Below are 25,135 nucleotides of genomic sequence, written 5' to 3' on the forward strand. Positions count from 1 at the left end.
AGGAAGGAAGGAAGGAAGGAAGGAAGGAAGGAAGGAGGAGGAAGGAGGGAGGAGGGAAGAAGAGAGAGAGAGAAAGAAAGAAAGAAAGAAAGAAAGAAAGAAAGAAAGAAAGAAAGAAAGAAAGAAAGAAAGAAAGAAAGAAAGGCAGCTAGAGATACCATAAACAGGAGGGAGTGCATTCCAGACATAGGTAACAGTCAACAATGTGCTGGTAAAGGTTGAACAACCCATTCTCCTGGGGGGGGGGGGGAAAGTACACATGATACACTTTTAAGTTTAATCTACATTGCTAACATTTTCTTTAGACAATTAACAGAACAATAAATCAAGTCCTGATTTGTGGTGCTGGCTAATTTCCAAGGTATAAATGATAACAATTAAAATTTAGTAATCCGCTTTCCCAAACGAGTTTGAGCTGGCTCCAGTGTACCCTGGATTGACATATGCAAACATATGGAGACAGATGGATTGAAATGTTAGAGGAACAAAAAGTCATTCGGTTTGGTTGGAACATAGAGTATATGACGAGGAATAATAAAGTCTGGAAATATAGGCTGGGGGCAGAAGTCAACATGCTTTAGGCAGTAGGTGGTACAGTAGAGAAAGAAAGATCTGGGTCTAGAGTCAGAAAGATCTATGTTCAAATAAAGCCTCAGATACTTCCTAGCTTTATGACCAAGAGCAAATCATTTAATTAACCTCTGTCAGCCTTGGCTTTCACAACTGTAAAAGAAGGTAATAATAATACCTTCCTTTCAGGGTTGTTGTAAGGACCAAATAAGATAATATTTTAAAGCACATAGCACACTGCCTGACATATGTTGTTGTTGAATCATTTCAGTCACTTCCAACTCTTCATGACCCCATTTGGGATTTTCTTAACAAAGACATTGGAGTAGTTTGCCATTTCTTTCAACAGCTCATTTTACAAATGAGAAAACTGAGGCTAACAGGGTTAAGTACTTTCCCACAGTCACATAACTAGTGAAAATAGCTGTGGCTGGATTTGAACTCAAGTCTTCCTGACTCCAAGTTTACTGTGACACCTATCAGAAGGCTAGTTAAGAAGCGATTGCAAATCTTATAGGTGACAAATGATGAGGGCCTGGACTAGGAGTGTGGCCATGTGAGGGAGAAAAAGAGAGGGATGGGAAAGATGATGTAGAGGAGAAATGGCAACCTTTGGCAACTAACTGGATATCAGGAATGAGTAGGAGCAAAACATCAAGGATGACTCAAAGGTTTCAAACTTGGATAACTAGACTAAGAAAGTGCCCACAACAGAAAAAAGGGAGTTATGAAGAGAGGTGGGTTAGCAAAATGAATATTAGGAGACAGACAGACAGACAGAGAGACAAACAGAGACAGACAGAGAGACAGAGGCAGACAGAGGGGGGGGAGAGAAAGGGGGGAGACAGACAGACAGAGACAGAGAAGAGAGAGAGACAGAGAAGAGAGAGAGACAGAGAGAGACAGAGAGAGAGAGAGAGATTATGTCATATGCACAAAAAAGATAATTGAACCTACAATGGAGGACTAGGTGAAGAAAGCTTGGTGAGTTGTCTTCTCTCATCAGTACTTCTAGCTCCAAACCCAACCAGGAAACTCCCCATCATTGAATAGCATCAGCCCCTCAATCCCCAAAACCAGCAGAAAATATTGCATGTGCTCTGTATAACCCACCATGAAGAGCATACACACTCATGTTCTAAGTTTTGGGCTTCCATTATAAACTAATAGTAACTAATGAGATTAGATCCTGTGAGAAATAATTTTTTTTGTAATTTTTTTTACTCTCTTACATACACATTCACCCTTCAGCTACCCACTCCCAATGCCTCTCCTAGACTTTTATTTAACAGTGCAAAGAGATTAACTTTCTTTAGTATTAACAAGAATTCTGCCCTAAGTTAAATTTAAAAATCAGATCATTTCTTTTTGTAAAAAAGCATCATAATATGTCAGAATGTCAAGCTAACATATCATTTCAAGTACACAGGAATATTTCGATTGTTCAGTTTCTGGGAACCAAAGACCTGCTTATCCAGTATTTCTATCCACCTAGATACTCTGTGCCACCAGTCTCAGACATGACATGGATGATGAAACAGCAGAGGAGACTGAGATTGAAAAGACAAATAGGCTGGAGAACCAAGAGAGCAGTGTTACAAAACATAGACAGAAGAGGGTGTGTGGGAGGAGAAGATATTCAACAGTATCAACAGATGCCCAAAGTTTAGAAAGTTGAAAACTAAGGGAAAGGTCAGAAAGTTTGAAAACTGGTTAGGAGAGTTTCAGTTGAGTGATAAGGGCAGAAGCCATATTGCAAGGAGCTGGGAAGCCAATTAAAGAAGAGAAAGTTGAAACTGATCTCAGAAAGCTTTTTCTAGGAATTTGGCTAGAGAAGAAAAGGACAATAGTTTGAAAAAATGGCTGGGTTGAGGGAAGGTTTTTTTGAGGGTGAAAGAGATATGACATTAGTAGGCAGCAGAGACTGAATGAAAATTCATTATTTAAATGAATGAAATTTATTCTTTTTAAGAGCTACCGAGAAAATATGTGGTTCGCAGTTTCTTCCAAAAGCTAGCACCAAATGGTATATAGGATTATCAGCTAATAAGTCACTAGATTTTCTTTATAAATTCTGAGCAGTGTATATTATGGATACTTCCCTGCCTTTCTGTTTGCTCTACTGAAGAGCTCCTTTTTCTATATTTAAAAAATAAAATTATATTAAAAATAAAAGATTTGAAAAAAGATTACTTTTACAAAAATGAATAATATGGAAATAAATAGGTTTTGAGTGATAATGCATGTATAACCCAGTGGAATTGCTTGTCAGCTCTGGGAGGGGGGAGGGAAGAGGGGAAGAAGAGAATATGAATCATGTAACCATGGAAAATATTTTTAAAGTAAAATTATACTTAAAAAATAAAATAATTTTTTAAAAGTTCTTTTTTTTCCTACTGTGAGAGATTTTTGAAAGGTAATAGTTTAGTATGATTTGAGAGAGGCAAAGCTTTAACATCTTCAAATCCCCCAGCCCTGATCCACTATAAAGTCTTCACCTCCCTTACTATCTCTTCACCCATAGGAGCATCCATAAATAGAACTACCCTTCACCTCCAAAGAAAGGCCTCTTTCCTTTCCATCCTTTTCAGTCTTTCCCCCTTCTTCACTCACTCCCCTGTGGTATCTTCTCTTTCTAAAACTATAGAGGTTATCTTCCTCTCATTTCTAGCTCTTGATTTGATCCTGACACATCATCCTCTACCATCCTTATATACCTTCTCATGTTTAATACAGTTCCTCACACAAACAAGAAATCTGTAGGGAGGGTGTCCCCAGGTTCTATCCACAGAACAGGTATCTCATCCACATCATGACTTTCCCCAACACAGTTTTGATATATGGTGGGTCATCATAAGAATTTATGTAGGGAATTTCAAAGGATATTTTTTGCAAATGTCTTTTGTTACATATGCAGTTTATTCAGTGTTATTCTCTTAAAATTTGTTTCATTTAAAAATTTTTCCTATTTATTCCATATTTAAAATTTTCTTTTTTCACATAGTATTTTTACTTAATAATAAGGTACTTGTCAATACCCCAAAAAGAAAAAGAAAAAATTTAGACTTCTTTGGGGAAGGCCCCAAAATTCATGGGGATCCTGTGTCTCCAACCCCTCAAATGTGAAAGGAATGTTGTACTCACTATCTATCTCTTCACTGTTACATCTACTAGATTTCCACCTTTACCCCTGTCTCCTTGTATCCATTTAGAAAGAAGTCTCTTACTGGTCTCTGTTGCTACTGGCCTCTCTGTCTTAGTCATTTTTGTCCCTGTGTGCTATAATTATTCACTCTTGAGTTTCCATTGTTTGGGGTTGTTGTGCATCCTTCATTTTTTAATAGGACCAATGACATCATGGAGTAATGTCTTAACTTGCACATGAATTGCATTTAAGTGAGGCAGCGATGCACAAAGTCATCATCCTTGCTTTCTCTTCCAGAATCGTCCAAGTCCAGTGGCAGGACAAAAGTCAGGATGCAGTGGATGACTTTGGCCTCTCTGATGTCTAGTGTCTGATGCCCTCCACAGTGCCTGCTTTGGTCACCTCCACGGCCATAAGAACAACTTTTTCTCATCTGCCCATTCTGCCAGGGGAAGTCTTCATGTGCTTGGGGTGGATTCCTCTCTAAGTGACAAGTTTGAGGATGTCAGTTACTTTCAACCTATTTGAACCTGCCTCTTAATACTTGGAACTCCCTACTTTATAAGGGAAGTACTTTGTAACCCTAAAAACACTACATAAAGGGAGCTACCACATTAATATTTATCTCCTTATGCCTTTCACTTGTCCTTCCTCCTCAACCCATTTAGCTCTGCACTGCTTCATTTCTGAAGGGCTAATTCATTACTGAAGGAACTCTCTTCACTCCAGAGAAGAACACCCATTTTTATACTCACAACCCCCAAGACTATAAATCAGTAGGTATTTTTTTTTGTCTTACCTAATCGTGTCATCAGAGCTATATCATCTTCAGTACAAGAATCAGGAACACACAAGCCAATACTGTAGCTAATTCCATCCTAGGAAACATTATGTTGAAAACCTTGAGTCCAAATGGTCATGAGAACATATGTAATATTTTCTTAGTAATGCTACAGTTCATCAACTTTAAATCAATTAGGTTGCATAATTGCCTTTAAGACTGGATCTCAGTACAACTCTCAATTATCTGAGAGGGGCAATAGCAGATCTTGTTCTATTTCTTGTAGATATTTTCACTTTATTCAGCTTTTTTCCAGCTGTCATTATTACCAACAGTTTTTAACATTGCTCCTCTATACAGACTGAAATTTAACAAGGCCCCAAATAAAAAGATGTGTCCCCTCTTCCATTTTTTTAACATTTTGTTTTATTTGTATTTGTAACTTTTATTTTTATATCATATTCATTTGTAAATATGCCTGTCTCCCTTCCCCACCCAGCAAAACATCTCATAATAAAGAAATAAAAGATTTAAAAAGCAACTCAGCAAAGCCAATGAAAATATCCTCCATGTATGATAGCATATGAAATATTCTACATCCACTGTCTACCACTTCTTTGAAGAAGAGAGGAAGGTGAATTCTATCAACTCCATTCTGGGTCCAATCTTGTCACAGTTCTTAGTTTCTTTGCTGCTGGTGGTGGTGACTTTTTTTCTGTTTATGTTGGTAACTCTGTGCTCATGGTCATTTGAATAAGACTTTCTTTATTGGTGATTACTCAATTCCCAATATCTTTATGAGGAATAAAGTTAGTGAAATATTGAGATAAATGAGAATTGTATGGGCCTTCTAGCATCCAGGAAGGGAAAAAAAAGACATGCAGATCTAGATTTTCTTTGAGGATAAATTCTTGAAGGGAAATAATAGCTCTGGGAGGAAGCCAATAAGTGGAAGAGCCAGCTCCTTGATCATGTCTCTGTCACTAGCTTAGCACCCTAGAGACTTAGGGAAATTTTCCCTTGCATAAGAGCTGGAACTCCCTTGCTTGACCTGAGATACTTTTGCAACTCAGTGGAAGAACTTTCACTCTGTGTGCTATCTGGCACATTTTCATTGATGTCACTTGTATGATTTTTGTTTGCTATCAACTTGGATAAATAGGTTTATTTTCTATTCACTGTGTGTAGTCCTTGGTAAGTAGAATTTGGTGGGAAGGAAGACAATGCATATTTTTTGGGGTACTCTTTCCTTGTTAAGCGATAATAATCAGGAAAAGTAGCTTGAACCTAAATATTCTTTCCTTTAGATCCCTGCTGGAAAACCTATGGCCCACATACCAGAGAGGGCTGTTCCCTTCCCCTTCTCCACTAGTACTTGAGGACATTTCTCCCATCATCCACTCCTCTGCCCAGCAGCCCAATGGGAGTGCTTCCTCCCTCTGCTATCTGGGGCTCACATGAGGTGTAAGGGTTGCAATTTGGGCACTTGGTCTCTAAAAGGTTTGCCATTACTGCCCTAGATTAACAAACAATACAGGGTGACCCAAAAGTCTTAGGGTGGGTCTTAAGCTATTAATTAATTAATTGATTGATTGATTGATCAATCAATAAACATCTATTATATGCCAGGCACTGGGCTAAGCATTGAGAATACAAAAAGATAACCCCTGCTCTCAAAGAGCTTACAAACAAATACATAAAAAGCAAGCTAAACAAAGGATAAATAGGAAATAATTAACAGAGGAAAAGCACTAGAATGAAGTGGGGTTGAAGATTTTGGTATTTAAAAGAAGCCAGGGGGGCAGTTGGGTAGCTCAGTAGATTGAGAGCCAGGCCTAGAGACGGGAGGTCCTAGGTTCAAATCCGGCCTCAGATACTTCCCAGCTGTGTGACCCTGGGCAAGTCACTTGACCCCCATTGCCTACCCTTACCACTCTTCCACCTATAAGTCAATACACAGAAGTTAAGGGTTTAAAATAAAAAAATAAAAAAATAAAAAAAAGAAGCCAGGTATAAGAAATGATGATCAGGATGATTCCAGAAAAAGCTTGAAAGAGCTACATAAACTGATTCAGAGTGAAATAAGCAGAATCAGGAGAACACTGTACACAGTAACAGCAAAATTATGGGATGATCAAATGTGAAACATTTAGCTACTCTCCACAATACAAGGTTTCAGGACAATTCTGAAGGATTTATGACAAAGAATGCTATCTACCTCCAGAGAAAAGAACTGTTGTAGTCGGCATGCAGATCAAAGCTTGCTATTTTTTTACTTTACTTTACTTGATCTGGGTCTTGATTTGGGCAGTTTGATTTTATATGAATATTCTTTTACAATAATGAACAATATGGAAATATGTTTTGCATGTTAAATACATGTATCACCTTGATCAAATTGCTTATCATCTCTGGGAAGGGGGAGGGAGAAAATTTGGATCTTATAATTTCAGAAAATGTATGTGAAAAATTGATATTACATGTAATTGGGCAAATAAAATATCTTTTTTAAAAAAGGAAGCCAGAGAGGAATAAAGGTGGGGGAGTATTTTAGGCATAGAGAACAGCCAGAGAAAGTGTCCAGTCATGCCTGGAGTGTCTGGTTCAAGGGACAGCCGAGAGGCCAGTGTCATTGAACTGAAAGAATATGTGTGGGGAATAAGGTATAAGAAGTCTGGAAAGGTAAGAGAGGGCTAGTTTATGAAGGGTTTTTAATGCCAGAATGTTTTATTCTTGATCTTGAAAGCAACAGTAATTTCCTAAAATCACACTAAAACTTTTGGGACACTCTGAACTGGGAGAGAGGCAGACAGAAGATTCTATTTGTTATCACCTCTCTGAGGGGAGAAGAGTGACCCCAATATCCTAAAGGAGATCAGGAATAAATATTCATGCCTTCTTCTGAGCCAAATCTAAATGGACACATGTGCCTACACAAAACCTGCATGAGTAACACACACATACACTTTACACATTGTTGTGGTCACTGTGTATATTATTTTTCTGACTCTGCTTACTTTACTCTGCATTAGTTCATATAAGCCAGGAAAATCTTTTTAAAACAAAATACTTAGGAGTAGCTGGGTGGCTCAAGAATGGAGAGCTAGGCCTGGAGATGGGAGGTCCTGGGTTCAAATCTGACCTTAGATACTTTCTAGCTGTGTGACTCTGAGCAAGTCACTTAATACCACTTGTCTTGCCTTTACCACTCTTCTGTCTTGGAAGAGACACAGTATTGATTCTAAGATGGAAGGTGAGGGTTAAAAAAATACAGATATCCTTTCGCATTGAGGGGATTAAGGGCATGTCACCCCTATGAACTAGAAAGGCCCTGTAAAATTTTTCATATTTTTTTTTCACACCAAAGAAAGCTAAATTTTTTCTTTTTCTTTTATGGGGTGTTTACAATAAAAGAAATTATGTAAATTTATGGTATTAAAAGATAAAATTTATTTACATTATATAATACTATACATATATTTTATGCATTTCTGAGTTTCTAAACTTTTTCTCTGTCATCAGCTGGCCTTCATGTGTCATCTACAACTTCCAAAAAACTCCCCCCAAATTCCCATTTAATTTCTTATGCCAACCAGCAACATGTGGAAATTGCTATAGGGAAAGTTGTGTGTGAAAGGGATACTGTGCTTAAAAAACATTTAAAACTTCCTAATCCCTACCAAGGTATTAATCAAGGGGAAAACAATCTAGCCTTTTATTTAGCTCTACTTTCATCACTTGTGAGGTGATGCATTCCATCCTCTATAAAGAACCAGAAATAAGAAAGAATTATGCTGAGAGATGGAGGATACAGAGTAAAAGGAGGAAGGCTAACTGCTTTTTCCTGCCTCCCCCCCAACCCAAATCAAGTCTTTATGGTGTAACTCTATCATTTAATTTGGAGTGTCCAGAAAATCAGGTACTTCTCTGTTTAAATAGAAACAAAAAAACTCACGGCAAAGACATTATTATTATTATTATCATTGACTTTTGATTTGGGAATAGCTGTGTCTGTGACTTTCTCCATTAATATAGATGACTGTGAGGTGACTGTCTTCCATATTTTCTGTCAGCAATTTAATGCTAGTAAAAAGAATGAATCAACTACAGATTTTATTAATAACCTACTAATAATTAGAATGCCATTTCTGAAGAGGAAAATATAATATCACAAATTAAAACCTCAGGCATGTTTTTGCCAGACCCAGAATTTATGACTAACATTTTGCTTTTGATTCAAACTTATTAATCTGTTTCCAAATATCAGAGAAGAAATGTGTATGCACTGATTAAAAACTTAATAAATCCATCAATGTCATTACCACTGGCCAACGGGACCTTAGCTACAAATGAAGTGATGAGGACAATCTAATTTGTCCCCTCTCTTTAATAATATGAATCAGTTTGATAGTACTAGAATGTGATATATGTTGAAAAGTTCAATTTTCTTATTGCCGTTTTAATTTAATATTTGGGCCCCAAGAAACATGACTTTCTTTTAGCCATTTGTAATGTTCAATTTTTTTTTATTTCAGCCTAAAAAGAAAGTTTGCCATTTCCTTCTCTGGCTCATTTTACAGATAAAGAAATTGAGGCAAACAGTTAAAGTGACTTGCCCAGGTTCACACAGCTACTAAGTGTCTAAGGTCAGATGTGAACTCTGGTCTTCCTGATTCCAGGCCCCACAGTGTCCACTGTGCCATCTAGCTGGTATCTTTCATACTTTGATCCTAAATAATAACTTTTAGTTAGTTGATGCTCTTCATTAAGAGAATGCTCAACAAATAACTCAACTAGGGAAGTTTTTTAAGATTTTGCCACTTTTCAAAAGGTTCTAATATACTAAAAGAGCATCTCAATGTTTTTTCAATGATAGATAAAAAATGTCTTCAGACACTTCCTAGCTGTGTGACTCTGAGCAAGTCATTTAACCCCCATTGCCTAGCCCTTACCACTCTACTGCCTTGGAACCAATACACAGTATTGATTCTAAGATGGAAAGTAAGGGTTTTTTAAAAAAAAGAGAGATACAAAGTAAAAAGCTGTGTGTCCAAAGGTGCTTGTCTTTCTGAGCCTTGGTGTCCTCATCTATAAAACTGGGATAAGGATCATTGTGCTACTCAATTTACAAGATTGTTGAGAAGGATGCATTTTGTAAATATAAATAAAACCTATCTCCATGCAATTTATCAAATTCTGTTATAATGATTGATAAGCTGTTATAATGATGGATACTTTTCCTACAATTCATTTCATCATCCTAATGATGGTCAATCCAATAAAAGTGATGCCTTTTGTTAAAGAGATATTTGCTATGATGGGAATTAATGAGGCAGCAGGTTAATACACAGTTTTTAGAGAATGCAAGCCTTATTACATCCTTGAAAGTTTCAATTTATTCACTTGTGAAATGGGAATATTGCTCTAGATCTACCTTTTTTTGAGTACACTTAACTGGATGACAAATGGCAAATCGCTTTCCAAAATGTTAAATGCTGAAAAAGATAAAAGTCAAACAAAAAGAAAGACTGAGTATTTTAAAATGCTTTTTGTCCTTTGTGAAGAACTCTACATAAACCCAAGCAATTATTCCCAAACGCAGGTTAGGGAATGAAAGCCTTTTGAAAGTGGTTGGAAGTTCTTCGTGGAAGAGGAAATCAGTGGGATGTCAGAGTTGTATTATGTCCCAATACTACACACAGAGAAATAAATGGAATAACCTACCTGCTGTATCTGAAGCTTGCAATAGCGCCCTTGGAAATGCTCCCTGGGAGATCTGGCAGAGAGGCATTCGCTGTAAGATCCCAATCTGTCCATGTTCCCATTCAGAATGTTGCTGCCCAGCTTCCCAGTAGCATCATACACTAAGCATTAAGAACACAAGCCCTCATGTCAAAAGGCTACATATGGGGATCTCAGACCTTTAGGGGGGCAGCTGACCTGTCCTTCAGCTTAAGAATATTATCTGATCAAGAAAGGACACCTACTATTTTATACAGATATCCTTCATTTTCTTCGGTGGAGAATAAAAATATGTATTCCCAATAGGTGTGTGTATTTTTAACCATGTTTTCTAGTTTAATTTTTGCTAACAACAACATTATGGGAAATGAAAATTATAGCTTAGACAAAACTTGAAAGAGAAAAGGACAAGGGCTGCTTGGTGGCCAAGTGGATTAAGAGCCAGGTCTGGAAACTGGAGGTCCTGGGTTCAAATTTAACCTCAGATACTTCCTAGCTGTTGACCGTCGGCAAATTACCTAACACCAATTGCCTAGTCTTTACCATTCTTCTGCCTTGGAACCAATACTTAGTATTAATTCTGTAATAATTAAAATTATGAGTCTGATAGTAGCTTAATAACCTTGTTAAATCAAAGTAGTAATAGTAGTAGTAGTAGTAGTAGTAGTAGTAGTAGTAGAGTAGTAGTAGTAGTAGTAGTAGTAGTAGTAGTAGTAGTGGTAGTGGAAGTGGTAGTAGGGGTGGTAGTAGTAGTAGTAGTAGTAGTAGTAGTAGTAAAGAGAAAGAAAGGTAGGAGAGAGGTAGAGAGATACTTAGCTTTCTAATCCATTGGCTGCCATGATGGGCCTGTGGCTAAACTCCGATAAGGGTTTTCCTCAGCTCTCCATGCTCCAGCCAGAAGACCCCAACAGGCTCCTGATCTCCCCTTATAAGCTCTTTTATTTACCCACTATCTCTCACACCTCACATCTCAGGAACCAATCATAGTTTCTTAATTTGCCTGGACCACCCAAGGGGCAGTCCCTGTGGAATTAGCTTCCTATCTCATTGATTCCTTGGTTATCTAACTTCCTTTTTCAAAGGGCTTGTCTATACCCGAATCTACTCAGTGGTCTACCTTGGAGGTTCTTGAGTCTAAGTGCCTCATTTTATAGATAAGGAAGTTAAAGTCCAGACAGGTCTAAAACAAGAGGGCCAGCCAGAGCTAGGAAGGGATAGGAATAAGCTTTGTTTAGCACCTATTATGTGCCACACACTGTGCTTAGTGCCATGAAAATATTATCTTCACCACCATGCTGCAAAGTAGGCACTGTTATTATCCTCATTTTACAGTTGAGGAAACTGAGGCTAACAGAAGTTAAATGGCTTTCCTAAGGTCATTCAGCTAGAAAGTACCTGAGGCCAGATTTGGACTCAGATTCTTTTGAATCTAGGCCCAGTACTCTATCCACTGCACCACCTAGCTGCTCCAAGAAGGGTCTGAAGCAGGATTTGAACCCACATTTCCCAGACTCAAAGATCACTGCTCTTTCCACCACAACTTTATAGAATTTGGTAATTCCAAAACCTCACTGACTTGCCCCCAACTCCACAACTGAGGCTGATTAGATTACAACTACTGAACTGACACTAAAAGCTAAAGAGGGAAGAATCAAAGATTAAATATGATAGAGAAGATGGTAGAAGAATAACCACCCCCTTCCATATACACATACATGCATCCTTTACACAACAGGCTCATGCCCCTGCTTCCCACTCTCCATTGGGGAAGCGTGTGGGATCCAAAATTGGAAGCAACCAACATTTCTAAGGTCAACACAGGTAACAGGAAGCTGAGTTGGATTTCAAAACAGTCCTTCTGATTCCAAATTCAACGTTGTTGTCACTAAATCATGAAACTCCACTTCTTGTTTAAAGTGCATGTTTTTTTATAGGCTGGTTTGGTTTTTTGGTTTGTTTTTTAGGGTTTGCCATATGATGTAATTCTGGGTGCCATGGGGATTATATTTGTTTCTTTTCTCATTATGGACCCCCTTGAGCAAATTGCCCTTTTCTAGTTATCTCCTTAATATTCTTTCATTATGGCCACAAGGGACCTAGAAGCATTTCTTTATTAAACTGTATCATGATGATGATGATGAAGAGGAGAAAGAAAAGTGTGTTAATAATTAGAGGCACCTGCTATTTAAATTAACATGATACTCAGTGCAAGTTTTCATTTCCCCAAAACTAAAAACAATTCATTTCAATTATATTGGACTAATGGAATCAGATTTCCTTTTCTACATGGAAACATGAAGGCATTGGCAGAGATTAGTCTCTGAAATGGGATAGAAAGAAAAGAAAAACCTTTACCAAAGCATCTCAATATGCAAAAATGTGGTTGTCTACCTCAAAAATCTGAGACAACAATATCCTCAAAAAATCCATCAAGGCAGGCAGGGAACTTAAGACAGATGGAGAAAATTAAAGGTAAAGAAATTAAAATAATGACCAAATTATTATTTAATGTAGATTTTATTTAATATATAAAATTTAAAGATAAAGAAAATTAAAAATTAATCATCTTATTCAAAATTATACAACTAATCTGAGGCTGAAATAAGACTAGAACTCAGTTCTCTTGATTCATATAGCGCAGTGCTCTTTCTCCTTTACCAAAATGCATTGTCATAGAATCAAGTCATGGAGGAAAAAGCTCACTTGAATAACAGTTTATATACATAATTAGAAACTCATTCTTTTTCCAAGAAGTATTAATTTTGTTGCAGTATGGTCTAGTAGAAATAGTTTTACTCACTCCTTTGCTATTATCTGTGTAACCTTAGACAAGTCACTTAATTTTTCCTGAGTGGACCTCAGTTTCTTCATATTTGACATGAGGGAAATTGAACTAGCTATTTCCAGTTTTAAGAGTCTAGCCCTGAACTTGGAATCATCTAGGATAAATCTTGACCCTGACTTTGCTAGATGTGACCATGAATGGGCAAATACATAACCTCTCTGAATTTGTTAATTCCTGTGAAATGGGGATAATAATACTATTATATGTTTGTGGTAAGGATCAAATAAAATAATATATGCATATAGTAAAAGGGTTTTGTAAAGCTTAAATGTCTGCATCAAGGTTAGCTCTTATTAATCTAGACTCCTGACAAATCCCTTCCAGCCTACAAAGAAAGTAACAAAGCAAGACACTGCCTTCATAACCTTCTATTAGATTATAAGTACCTTGACGGCAAGGATGGGGTGTTTTTTCATCTTTATATTCCCAGCGTTTAGCATAGCACCTTGCAAGCGGTAGTGTTTAATAATAAACTTTTTAACAGACATAACTGAATTCTTTTCGTCACTAATTCCTTTTACCATCATATTTACTTCCATAGATCCTGGTTCTACACATTGAAGTCTAAATAACTCCTTCTGACTGGGGACCTCCTTTGGGTATAGAGCTCTAATTCAGAGCAGGGATTGATGAAAGCTTTGCCATGATGATAAGGAGAATTATATGAAAGAGGGACACTTAGCAGGACAGTGTGCCAAACCTCAGACCTCTAAACAGATAGAATGTCCTAGTTGAGGTAACTTGTGGCTGTTACCACTGGTTCTTCTAGGGTCATTCCCAACAAAGATGGACCTTGTCTGGGAAATTTTGTGACTTTAAGAAGAACTCAGCTCTAGACAAATGTCAAGGACCCAAAGAGGAGTCAGACTGGATCCCTACCCTTGAGGGACTTTACCATCTAGATGGGGAGGCAGGCTATACAACACGAAAAATTAAAGGACTCTGTGGCTGGGTGAATTCTTTTGGTAGAAGGCTATCTAAATTTACATTTAGGATGATGTAAAGTTGTTTACGTCTAACCCAGAGTAAATGCATAAATTTTGTGCTAATGTAGCCTAGAAATATATTTTTTTGCTTTGGAAAGTACATAAATACAATTAATCGAGGGAGGGAGGAATTTGTAGCTGGGGGCCCAATCATTCCCCAAATGAGATTCTCACCTCTTTTAGCATGTGCTATAGTTATGATCCGGGCTTAACATTAAATGCTATATACACTTTGTTCAAAGGATAGCTGAGAAATACTGTCATGTCAGGGTCAGTGGTTTTTCAGTAGTGTCTGACTCATGGTAACTACATTTAGAGTTTTTGATTGTTTGGTTTTTTTTTTTTTGGCAAAGATACTAGAGTAGTTTGCCATTTCCTTCTCCAGTGCATTTTACAGATGGAGAAACTGAGGCAAATAGGGTTAAGTGACATGCCCAGAGTCACACAGATAGTAAGCATCTAAAATCAGATTTGAACTCAAGAGTATGAGTCTTCCTGACTCCAGGCTCAGTACTCTATCCACTGTATCCTTTGAGAAATACCGCCAACTCTTAATATGTGATGGAATTAGAGGTAGAAAATTAAAATCTATAGATAGTCCAGAAATGTTATCTCAGACAACATTATCAATTTTCTCCCTGAAAACTTTTTTAACAGATTGACTTGCATTTCACCTCCTCTCTTTCCTGTTGGTTCCATCTCTAAAATAAATAGTTGTTCAAACCACCTGAATTTAGGCAGCAGAAGGAAACTACAGTTAAATGCAGAGGGTGAATAATTTACAAGCTGAATAATGAGCCCCTAACAAATGCAGAGTTGGCTGTACTTGGGGAGAAGGAGGAGGAAGAAGAAGAAGAAGAGGAAAACAAAGGCTTTCCTATGAACTAATTAAGTAGAGAAGTGGGCAGACAGTATGGGGAAGATAAAAGGAGAGCACATCTCTGGTCTGTCATTTATCACCTGTATGACCATCCTCAAGTCACTTCCTGCTTGGGTTTCATCTTTCTCATCTGCAAGATGAAGGGTTGAGAAAGCTGCTAACTGCATACCTTTTGCCCCAGAGATACTCCTACTAGGCACACACCCTACAGAGCTCAAACAAAGAAGAAAAGGTCATATAGAACAAAAAAAATTGTTTATAGCAATTCTTTTTGTGGTGTCTAAGAAGTAGAAATTAAGGGAATGCCCATTAACTTGGGAATGGCTGAAAATATTCTGGAATGATAATGTAATGGAATACTATTGGACTCTGAAAATAACAAGAGATCGTTTCAAAGAAAACTGGGGAAATATGTATGAATTCACAGAGAGTGAAGGGAAAAGAGCAAGAGCAAATTATACTATAATGTAAATGTAAAAATGAAGAATTTTTAAAGACATGAAGAACTGACTGAGGTGGTGATAGACCATGATGCCAGAACACTGATGGTAAAGAATGCTACCCACTAGAGAGGTGACTAAGTATGCGGAATGAGGTACATTTTTGGACATGAAAATTATAGGATTTGCTTTGCTTAATTATAATTACTTGTTTCAAGGGATTTGCCTTTATTTCTTTTTTTTTTAAGTGGGTGGCTAGCGGGGAGGAAGAAAAAATAAATGCTTACTAGTTCAACAAATAAAATTTAATTAAAAAATAAAAGACGATAACTGAAAACAGAAATTATACCTTAAAATTAAAATAAAGGGACTGGATTAAATGACCTTTAAATCCTGTCATTCTTCAAAGCCTTCTTGCCCTTCATGAACTTCTGATCTAAGTGGGGAGACTAATGCACAGAAGACAATTAAACAGCAATGAAAGTAAATGATATGGTGAATGCCACAGGAGTTCAGCAGCAGTGAATGGTAACATGACTTGGATGAGACAGAAGAAGAAATTATGGAGAAAATGAAACTTAAGCTAAGCCTTCCATGCCAGGTTCTAACTTGGAGGATGGTGATCTAAAAGTGGGGTATCCCAACAAGACTTATGGTCAAGAATGAGCATGATCTGGCTTTGAGAAGACTGAAGAGACAGAAGGTAAAGGTAAAAGGCTTATTTTGAGAAGTAGGGGAGATGAGTATTTTTTTTTTACAACCCTTACTTTCTGCCTTGGAACCAATATACTGTATTGGTTCCAAGGCAGAAGAGTGGTAAGGGCTAGGCAAAGAGGGTTAAGTGACTTGCTCAGGGTCACACAGCTAGGGAGTGTTTGAGGTCATATTTGAACCCAGTACCTCCCATATCTAGGCCTGACTCTCAATCCACTGAGCTACCCAGCTGCCCACAGGAGATCAGTTTGCATAGACCATAAGGGCTTAGGCTCTGATAAATCTTATACATGAGGCTATGGAACATGAACTTGAAGTATTTGTCCAGTATAGTAGAAAGATTAATGGTTTTTGAGTCAGAGGATATTGATTTGAAATTGGTATTTCTTTTTTTAATATAAACTTATTTAACAATATTTTTCCATGTTCACATGATTCATGTTCTCTCCTTCCCTCTTTTCTACCCCCTCCCAGAACTGACAAGCAATTCCACTGGGCTATGCATGTATTACCACTCAAAACCTATTTCCATAATATTCATTTTTGTAGTAGAGTAATATTTTAAAAGCAAAACCCCAAACCATATACCCATATAAACAAGTGATAAATCATATGTTTTCTTCTGGATTTCTACTCCCACATTTCTTTTTCTAGATGTGGATAGCATTCTTTCTCATAAGTCCTTCCAAGTTGTCCTAGATCATTACATTGCTATTACTAGCAGAGTCTATTACATTTGATCATTCCACAGCATTTCATTTTCTGTGTATAATATTCTCCTGGTTCTGTTCATTTCACTCTGTATCAGTTCACAGAGGTCTTTCCAGTTCTTATAGAAATCAAGCAGTTCATCATTCCTTATAGAACAATAGTATTCCATCACCATCATAGACCACATTTTTTTTCAGTCATTCCCCAATTGAGGGACACCTCCCCATTTTCTAATTTTTGAAATGGGCATTTCTGCTTATTTTCTGTATAACTTTATTGAAATCCCTTAACCTCTCTGACCCTTCATTGCCTTCACTGTAAAATAAGGGGTCAGACTAGATCATCTAGTATTACTTCTAGCCTATGACTTCATCCTATAGATCTGGGGAAGAAAACTTTTTTTCCCTAGAAAGGCTCTGAATACTGAAACTGGAAGGCATCATCTAACTTAGTCTTCTCATTTTTTAGATCAAGATGAATCTCCCAGAAGTTAAATGCTGTGCCTAGCAACAGAGCTAGATCTGGTCCCTCACTCCTAGTCTGTTGATCTTTTTAACCCATCACAGAGCTTCAATGATCAAGGGAAATAGACTTAAATTTAAAGTTTGTAAAGGACCTTGGAAATTTCCTAGTCTAATCCTCTCATTTTATAGATAAGAAAACTGAAGCCCAGAGGTGAAGTGATTTGCCAGAGGTTGCATAGTCATTAAATACTGAAGGTGGGTGGTTTTTAGCTCAGGTAAGAGAGTTGAATGTGGGAGGGAGAATAGGTGAGTTTTGAGGTCAGTAGAGACCAATGTAATTTGTTGTGTTTGGCTTTTTATAGAGAGAAGTATATTTTTTCTAGCTAGCACTACCCTCAGCTTCCCCTAAATAAACTGTAACAGGACTCCTCTCTGTTATCTTGGTTCCTTTGGATGAATCTTTATATTCTTCCCATTCCTTAGGATTGCTGGGAGGTGATAAGACTCTTTCCTAAGTAGGGTCCTTTACTTTCTTTGTATGTCCTTTCTCCTTTGGTGGCCTCATCCCTCCCATACTTATGATCATCACCTCTTTGCAGATGATTCCCAAATCTGTATCTGTTCCTTCATTATTTCCCTTGAATTCTCTGTTCAGTCAGTTCCAATTGCTTGTTGATATGTCTTCCAGCTCAGAATGCTTCAAAAGACTTTTACCATCCCTTCCTCTAAAGCTGCATTCCTCTTAGGACAAAAAGGGTGAGAAAAGTGTGACTATGTGGGTGAAAGTTTTATGACAGAAGTTTGTATGATTTAAGGTCCTTCTTAATTCTAAATTCTAAAATTTTGTAATCTCACACTCCTGCCAGCTTCTAACTTTTTAGACTTTAATACCATGCCTCAGTTGTAGTCTCACATTAGAACCTCTTTAGTGCCTGGGGCTTCCCAACTCTGGAACATGTATCTTTCTCTGTGATCTTCTCACCCTGGAATATCCCCTCCTCTATGCAGGCCCCCTTTTTATTGTTGAATTCCTTTTCATTCCTCTACTTGAGGGAAGGAAAGATACTGCAGTTATGAGATGACAATGGATGATGTTTGGATGAGAAAGGTAATGAAAGGCTCAGAGAAAGAAGATATTTTGGAGTTTTGTTTGTTTTAGTTTTTAATGTTTATTTTTATTTCTAAATTCTGTCCTCTCCACCCTTCCCTCACCCTTTGAGAAGGGAAGAAATACCATGCTCATTATACATATGAAGTCATACATAAATATATTTCCACAGTAGTCATGTTGTAGGTGGAGTAGGGAAGAAAAATTTTAAAAAGAGAAAAAAAAGTTTCAATTTGTAATCAAAAGCCCATCAGTTCTCTATCTGGAAGTAGCATTTTTTCATCATGGGTCTAAAGAAGATATATTGGAGGAAAAGTTGACAAGCGTTAGTAATTTAGAAACAGGAGATGAAAGAGAAAGATTCATTCTCTGACATCCTTTCTAAAAGGTGGTGTTCATATGAATATATGAGATTTTGTGTGTGGGTAAATAGTGATTGCCATTAATGTGGATAGGTATTGTGAAAATGGCAAACTAATTGGGCAAGAGGAAGATAATGAATTAAGTTTCAGATATCTCAAGTTCAAAGTGATAGTGAGCCATCTAATAAACAGACTGTAACCCAGGCCATGACTCTGTGTATTGACTTGAGTCATAAACATGGAGCTGATATTTGAAGTAATGAGATTAGAGAGAGCAGAGGCCAGGAGAGGAGAAGAGAAGAACAGAAGAGAACAGAAGAGAGGGAAAAAAGGAAGAGAGAGAGGAAGGGAGACAAGAAGGGAGGGAAGGGAGGAAGAGAGGAAGGAACAAAGGAAGGAAAGTTGGAGAGAAGAGGAGGAAGAGGAAGGGCAGAGAAATGCATGGAGAGGCAGCGCCATTTTAGGATAGATATTCATTTGAAAAAGAAGCAAGAGTCTGACCTTAATACAGGCACAGATAGAAGGAAAAAGAACTGTCAGTGGGGACCAAGAAGAAACTAAAAATGGAAGGAACCCTCAGGAAAAGTTATTACCATAGTGTAATAGAAGTGAGGAGTCTCGAGAAGGAAAACAGAGTTGGTCATTAGTATTAAGCACCACAGCGGTCAAGCAGATTGAAAACTGAGAAAAAGTAATGAAATTGACCCAGAGGAAGGTCACTGAAGATCTCTGAAAGAACAGAGTAAAAGGAACGGAACCTAAATTGTATGGGACTGAGGAAGGAGTGGGTGGTGAGGAAATGGAGGCAACAAAATAAAGGTTTGTCAATTACAGGAAGTTGAGAAATAGAAGAGTAACTTAAGGAGATGACAGAATCCTGAAGGAGGTGGTTTTTCTTTTTTAAGACAGGGAAGGCTTGAGTGGATTTGAAAGCAGACGGGGAACTAGTACAGAGGAGACTGAATTTACCCTCACATCTGAATTACCTTAATAGACTATGCAGAAGCTTGTCAGTCTCTCTGGCTCTTTTCTTTCTTTGGAACAAGTCTAAATCTTTCTATTTATCTTTCTGTAATCTGGCTTCACCCCACTTGTTCAAGCTTATTTTCCTCAGTTTGCTTCTTCCTTCCTTCCTTCCTTCCTTCCTTCCTTCCTTCCTTCCCTCCCTTTCTCTCTCTCTTTCTTTCTCTCTCTCTCTCTCTCTCTCTCTCTCTCTCTCTCTCTCTCTCTCTTTCTTTCTTTCTTTCTCCCTCCCTCTCTTCCTCTCTCTCTCTCCTTTCCTCCCTCCCTCTCTCTCTCTCTCTTTCCCTCTCCTTCCCTTCCTTCTCTTGCTCTCTCTCCATCCCCTCCAAATATGAGAATATGTAACTTGCCCAGGATCACATAGCCATTATGCACCCAAAAGCAGGATTTGAACCTAGGTCCTTCTGGCTTCAAGGCCAGCTCTTTATTCATTACATCAGAAGTGTCAAACATGCTGCCTGTGGTCTAGCAACACTCCAGAACATATCCAAGCTAGATTAAAATGTGATTAGGAAATACTTAACAAAATAAATAAATTCACAATAAAAAATGGATGACATTAAATTTTTTAAAAACTCTTAACTTCTGTCTTAGTATGCATTCTAATACAGAAGAGTGGGAAGGGCTAGGGAGTCAGGGTTAAGTGCCAGAATCGAACCAGGTCCTCCTGACTTCAGGCCTAGTGCTCTATCCACTGTGCTACCTAATTGCCCCAATAACAATATATTTTAAAATTACATCAATATAAGGCCCTCATAATCTTAATGTATTAATTATTAGCCAAAATTTCTATTTGAGTTCAACCCCAATGTAGTACTACTACACCATATTTCTCTGGGCATATAAGCCAGGGATTTATCCATAAATATATTAGTTTCCTCATTTATTGTTTATGAACAATAGTCAGAGCTTGCTGATTAGATTGACTCATGACCCACCTTTTTTTTTCTTCTACCTAAGAATGACCGTATTACTAGAAAAACTCAGTTGAAAAGATGGGGCAGAATCCCAAACAATGCTACAAAATGATACACCAATTTCAAGAGCAGACACTGCCTAAACCAGTACTGGCTGCTACATGAAATGGAAATCAGTTCAGACATGCAGGCACCCAAATCCTAAAGGCTTCACACAACCAACCTACACAATGATTCATCCTATTCATTTGGGGACTGAAGAACTCTGATCCTATTTTAGCTTTGCAAAAGAAAACATACTCCTCTCCATCACCATCAATGGTCAATTTTCAGAATCCTACACACAGTACAACTTTCTTGACATAACATTCAAGTAATGAAGGAGGAAGATGGATGAAATGGAATGGAACTAGAGACAAAAATTTGGGGCCATCATCACATCAGCATATACTGCTCTGAAATAGGTCTGGTCCAGCTTGCTGACTTGGCCTTCTGTTTAGTAGCCAAGTCAACACCAGACAACCCCATCAATTCAACAAATAATCATTAAGAGGGCAACTAGGTGGCTCAGTGGATTTAGAGTCAGATCCAGAGATGGGAGGTCCTGGGTTCAAAGCTGGCCTCAGATACTTTCTAGCTGTGTGACCCTGGGTAAGTCACTTAACCCCCACTGCCTTGCCATTGCTGCTTTTCTGTCTTAGAACCAATATACAGTATTGATTCTAAGAGGGAAGGTAAGGGTTTTAAATTAAAGAAAATAGTCACTGAAAATATTTTGTTAAAGAATGCTCTCCATATCCAGAGAAAGAACTGTTGGAGTCAGAATGAAGGTGAATGCATATGATTTTTTTCAATAGTTTGTGTTTTTATTTTATGGTTTTGGTTTTATAGGAGTATTCTCTTACAACAATGACCAATATCGAAGTATGTTTTGCATGATAATGCATGTTTAACCCAGATCATTAAATTTCTTACCATCTGTGGGAGGGGGAGGAAAGGGAGGGAGACAATTTGGATCTTATATGGTTGGAAAATGTATGCTGAAAATTGATATTACATGTAATTGGAAAAAAATCTCTGAAAAATAAATTACTTTGTCATAACTGGATTTGTATTTTTATATATTTTTAAAATAATGATAGGGTTATCAGAGAGCTTGGCAATAAAGGCAACTGCTTCAAATTCCATGCTGTTTTGAATGAGCCACGCACAACTGGGTTTTTCTGCATTGTTATCGTATGTTGAAATAAAGTATGTTCTAATTGTTATTATTGTATGTCTATAATAATATAGGACATGGGTCCTAAACATGAATAAAAATGGAAATTATGGTTTTAGTTATTCTGTTTTAGAAAATAATGTACTTTACACATAGAAACACACATCCTGACTCTTTCTTTGTCTTGGTTCTGGATTTCCACTAACATTACAGCCAAATTAAAAAAACATTAAAGTACATTCTATGTATACAGCCCTAGAATGGTTATTAATGTTGTCCACTGTGAGGTGTCAAACACTATTGGACAACACTCCACAATCCAGATTAAAATGTAACTGGGAGATACCTCCTAGCTGTGTGACCCTGGGCAAGTCACTTAACCCCGATTGCCTAGCCCTTACCACTCTTCTGCCTTGGAACCAAGACACAGTATTGATTCTAAGATGGTAGGTAAGGGTTTAAAAAAGATGTAATTGGGAAACATCTAACAAAATAAAAATAAAACAGAATGTATCTAATGTTAATATCCTTAAGTAGGTTTTAGTGGTCCCTGTTTTTATTTGGGTTTGTCACCACTAATCTACAGTGAGTATGAGGAGTAGGCAGGAATGGAGGGGGAGTATTCTATAGGAAGATTGTATAATCCAAATGTCTTATTTTATAGATGAGAAAACTGAGATGCAGAGAGAGAAGGTGACTTGACTAAAGTTATATAACCTAAATAATTGTAAACTTGGGACTAGAACCCAAGCTGTTCTGACTCATAGAATCAGATAATTTGAGAGTTGGAAAGGACCTTAGAGACCATCTAGTTCAATCCATACCTAGCCAATAATTCCCTTTATAATATCCCTCATAATTAGTCATACAGCTTTTGCTTGAGGACCACAAATTATGGAAATCCATGACTTATCAAAGCAGTAACTTTCTGCCTTTGGAAAGCTCTGTTAGAAAGTTTTTCCTTGTATAAAGGCAAAATCCGTCTCTTTGTAGCTTCCCCTCATTGTTCAAAACTCTTTTACTTTAAAACTGAGCATAACAAGGGGAATCTCTCACATAAACACACTTCAAAAATTTGAAGATAGCTAACACATCCCACTCATCAGTTCCTCACATGGCACAATGTCAAGGTTCTTCACCATCTTGAATGTCTTTCTCTCTACACTCTAGAGCAGTGGTTCCCAAACTTTTTTGTCCTACCACCCCCTTTCCAGAAAAAATATTACTTAGCACCCTGGAAATTATTTTAAAAAATTTTAATAGCAATTAATAGGAAAGATAAATGCATCTGTGGCCATCACCACTCCCCTGGATCGTTGCAGCACCTACCAGGGGGCGGTGGCGTCCGCTTTGGGAATCACTGCTCTAGAGCATTAAAGTTCTTTCTGAAATACTGTGCTCAGAACTAAATATGGACCAAGATGTGGTCTCTTAGCTCAATCTTCATTCCATGCTACCTTCTTACAAATAAAACATATTGTGTGGACATGGGCAAATCACTTTCCACCCTGGATCTCACTTCCTTCATCTGTCCAATGAGAGAGATGGGTTAGATAATCACCAAGGTCCTTCCAGCTGGTTTGGCAATGGTGATTCTATAATTCCACATATTTGTCTTTTCTCCCACCCTCCCTATGAAGCTCTAGGTTCTCTCTGTTCAGATGGATTTGTGACTGATCATGAAGAATCATTTTGGGAAATCAATGTGGCAAAAGTATTGCTTACCAGTTTATCCACCTTCCCTACAAAGAAGTTGGCCAACCCTACTTCCTTTCCCTGCATGAGCTTGGGCCATTGTACAGACTCATTAAAAATACTCTATAATAGTTTTAAAGGCTATTCGGCAAAAATGAAGTAATAAATTCATTTTATAGTTGAGGCCAGACATCAAGAAACCAAGATTAAATAGTTATTTCTTACTACTCAGTAGAGTGTTATTCATCTCAATTAGAGTCAACAGAAATGTTGGTTGAACTGAATTGTTTGTTGAAACTAGAGCATATATTTCGAAATAACTTTTATCCTTTTACAGAGGTTGGTCCTAATTCAATTCATTCTGGTTAGGTTTGCAATCATTCAGAGTCACCTTCAAGAGGCAAATACTCCAATTACACATTAACAAAATGAATAACAATGCAATTTGTTCAGTTGGTTCAGACTCTAAATGATCCTGTTTGGAGTTTTCTTGGCAAAGATACTGGAGTGGTTTGCCATTTCCTTCTCCAAATGAGGAAACCGAGGCAAACAGGGTTTGAGGACTTTCCCAGGGTGACCCAGCTAGTAAGTGTCTGAGGCTGGATTTGAACTCATATTTTCCTCTATCCACTGTGCCACCTACCTGCTCTAATAACACAATAAAACATAAATAATGTTAATATATGGTATTTGAAGTCAATATGCTGTCTGCAGGGATCTCTATGTGTGGGTTAGTAGCTCCCATTTGTGTTTGCATTTGACATCACTGGTCTACTATACAGGGGTAGGCTAAGAACAGAGGAATATTATTGTTTAGGAAGATAGAGTCAGTCTATCAATCAGTGAATCCAACTCTCTTTTTTTATAGATAAGGAAAGTGAGAACAGGATCCCAGTCCAAGTGAGGAAGCAGGTCTTTTTTCCCTTCCACTGGCTAATTTTCTTTTCTTTTAAAAATTCTTGAATGTTTGTCTAGAATAACAGCACTAATAATAATACTGACATTTTTCTAGTGTTTTAACTTTTGTAAAGTGCTTTGATTACATTATCTCCTGTATGTTTTATAGCAATCCTAGAAAGCAAGTATTGTAATGTGTTCCCATTTTGCAGAAGAAGAAATCAAGGCTGAAAGAGTTTAAATGACTTATCTAGGATCATATAACAAATAACTTTATAAGGAAGGATTCAAACCTCTATCTCCTGACTACAGGTCTGGAACTCTTTCCTCTGCCTCTCCTAATATGAACAATAGCACGGTTCTTGGGTGCTCACATGCCAGTTTCCAAACGTACTCACCTGTAAGTGCCCTGTACCCCGCTCCCTACCCCATCCCTGCCAAAGCATACTTACTTCTTATTGCATAGATCTTAGGAACCACTGAATTCAGATCAGAAAGGAACTCATCCGTGTCTTGAAGGCATCTCAAAGAAAGGTTTCTTGTGGAAAAGGCATGAGACAAATCAAGAAGGAGCCAAAATACCAACAACCTGGGCAGCATCATTTTCCCTTTTACCTGTCCAAATGGAGTGCTCAT

At 37.6% G+C, this 25,135-nt stretch overlaps 1 protein-coding gene across 1 annotated transcript in view; it reads right to left on the reverse strand.

Moving 5' to 3' along the window:
* The window catches only part of LOC123231529 (O-acyltransferase like protein-like), a 75,735-nt gene extending 50,600 nt beyond the window's left edge, over positions 1-25,135 (reverse strand). Inside the window, 3 exon segments of the mRNA XM_044657797.1 lie at positions 4,515-4,593; positions 10,221-10,360; positions 24,952-25,135. Of these exon segments, the coding sequence (XP_044513732.1) occupies positions 4,515-4,593; positions 10,221-10,360; positions 24,952-25,135 (403 nt within the window).

Source organism: Gracilinanus agilis, chromosome 1 (assembly GCF_016433145.1).
Source record: "Gracilinanus agilis isolate LMUSP501 chromosome 1, AgileGrace, whole genome shotgun sequence".
Taxonomy (NCBI): domain Eukaryota; kingdom Metazoa; phylum Chordata; class Mammalia; order Didelphimorphia; family Didelphidae; genus Gracilinanus; species Gracilinanus agilis.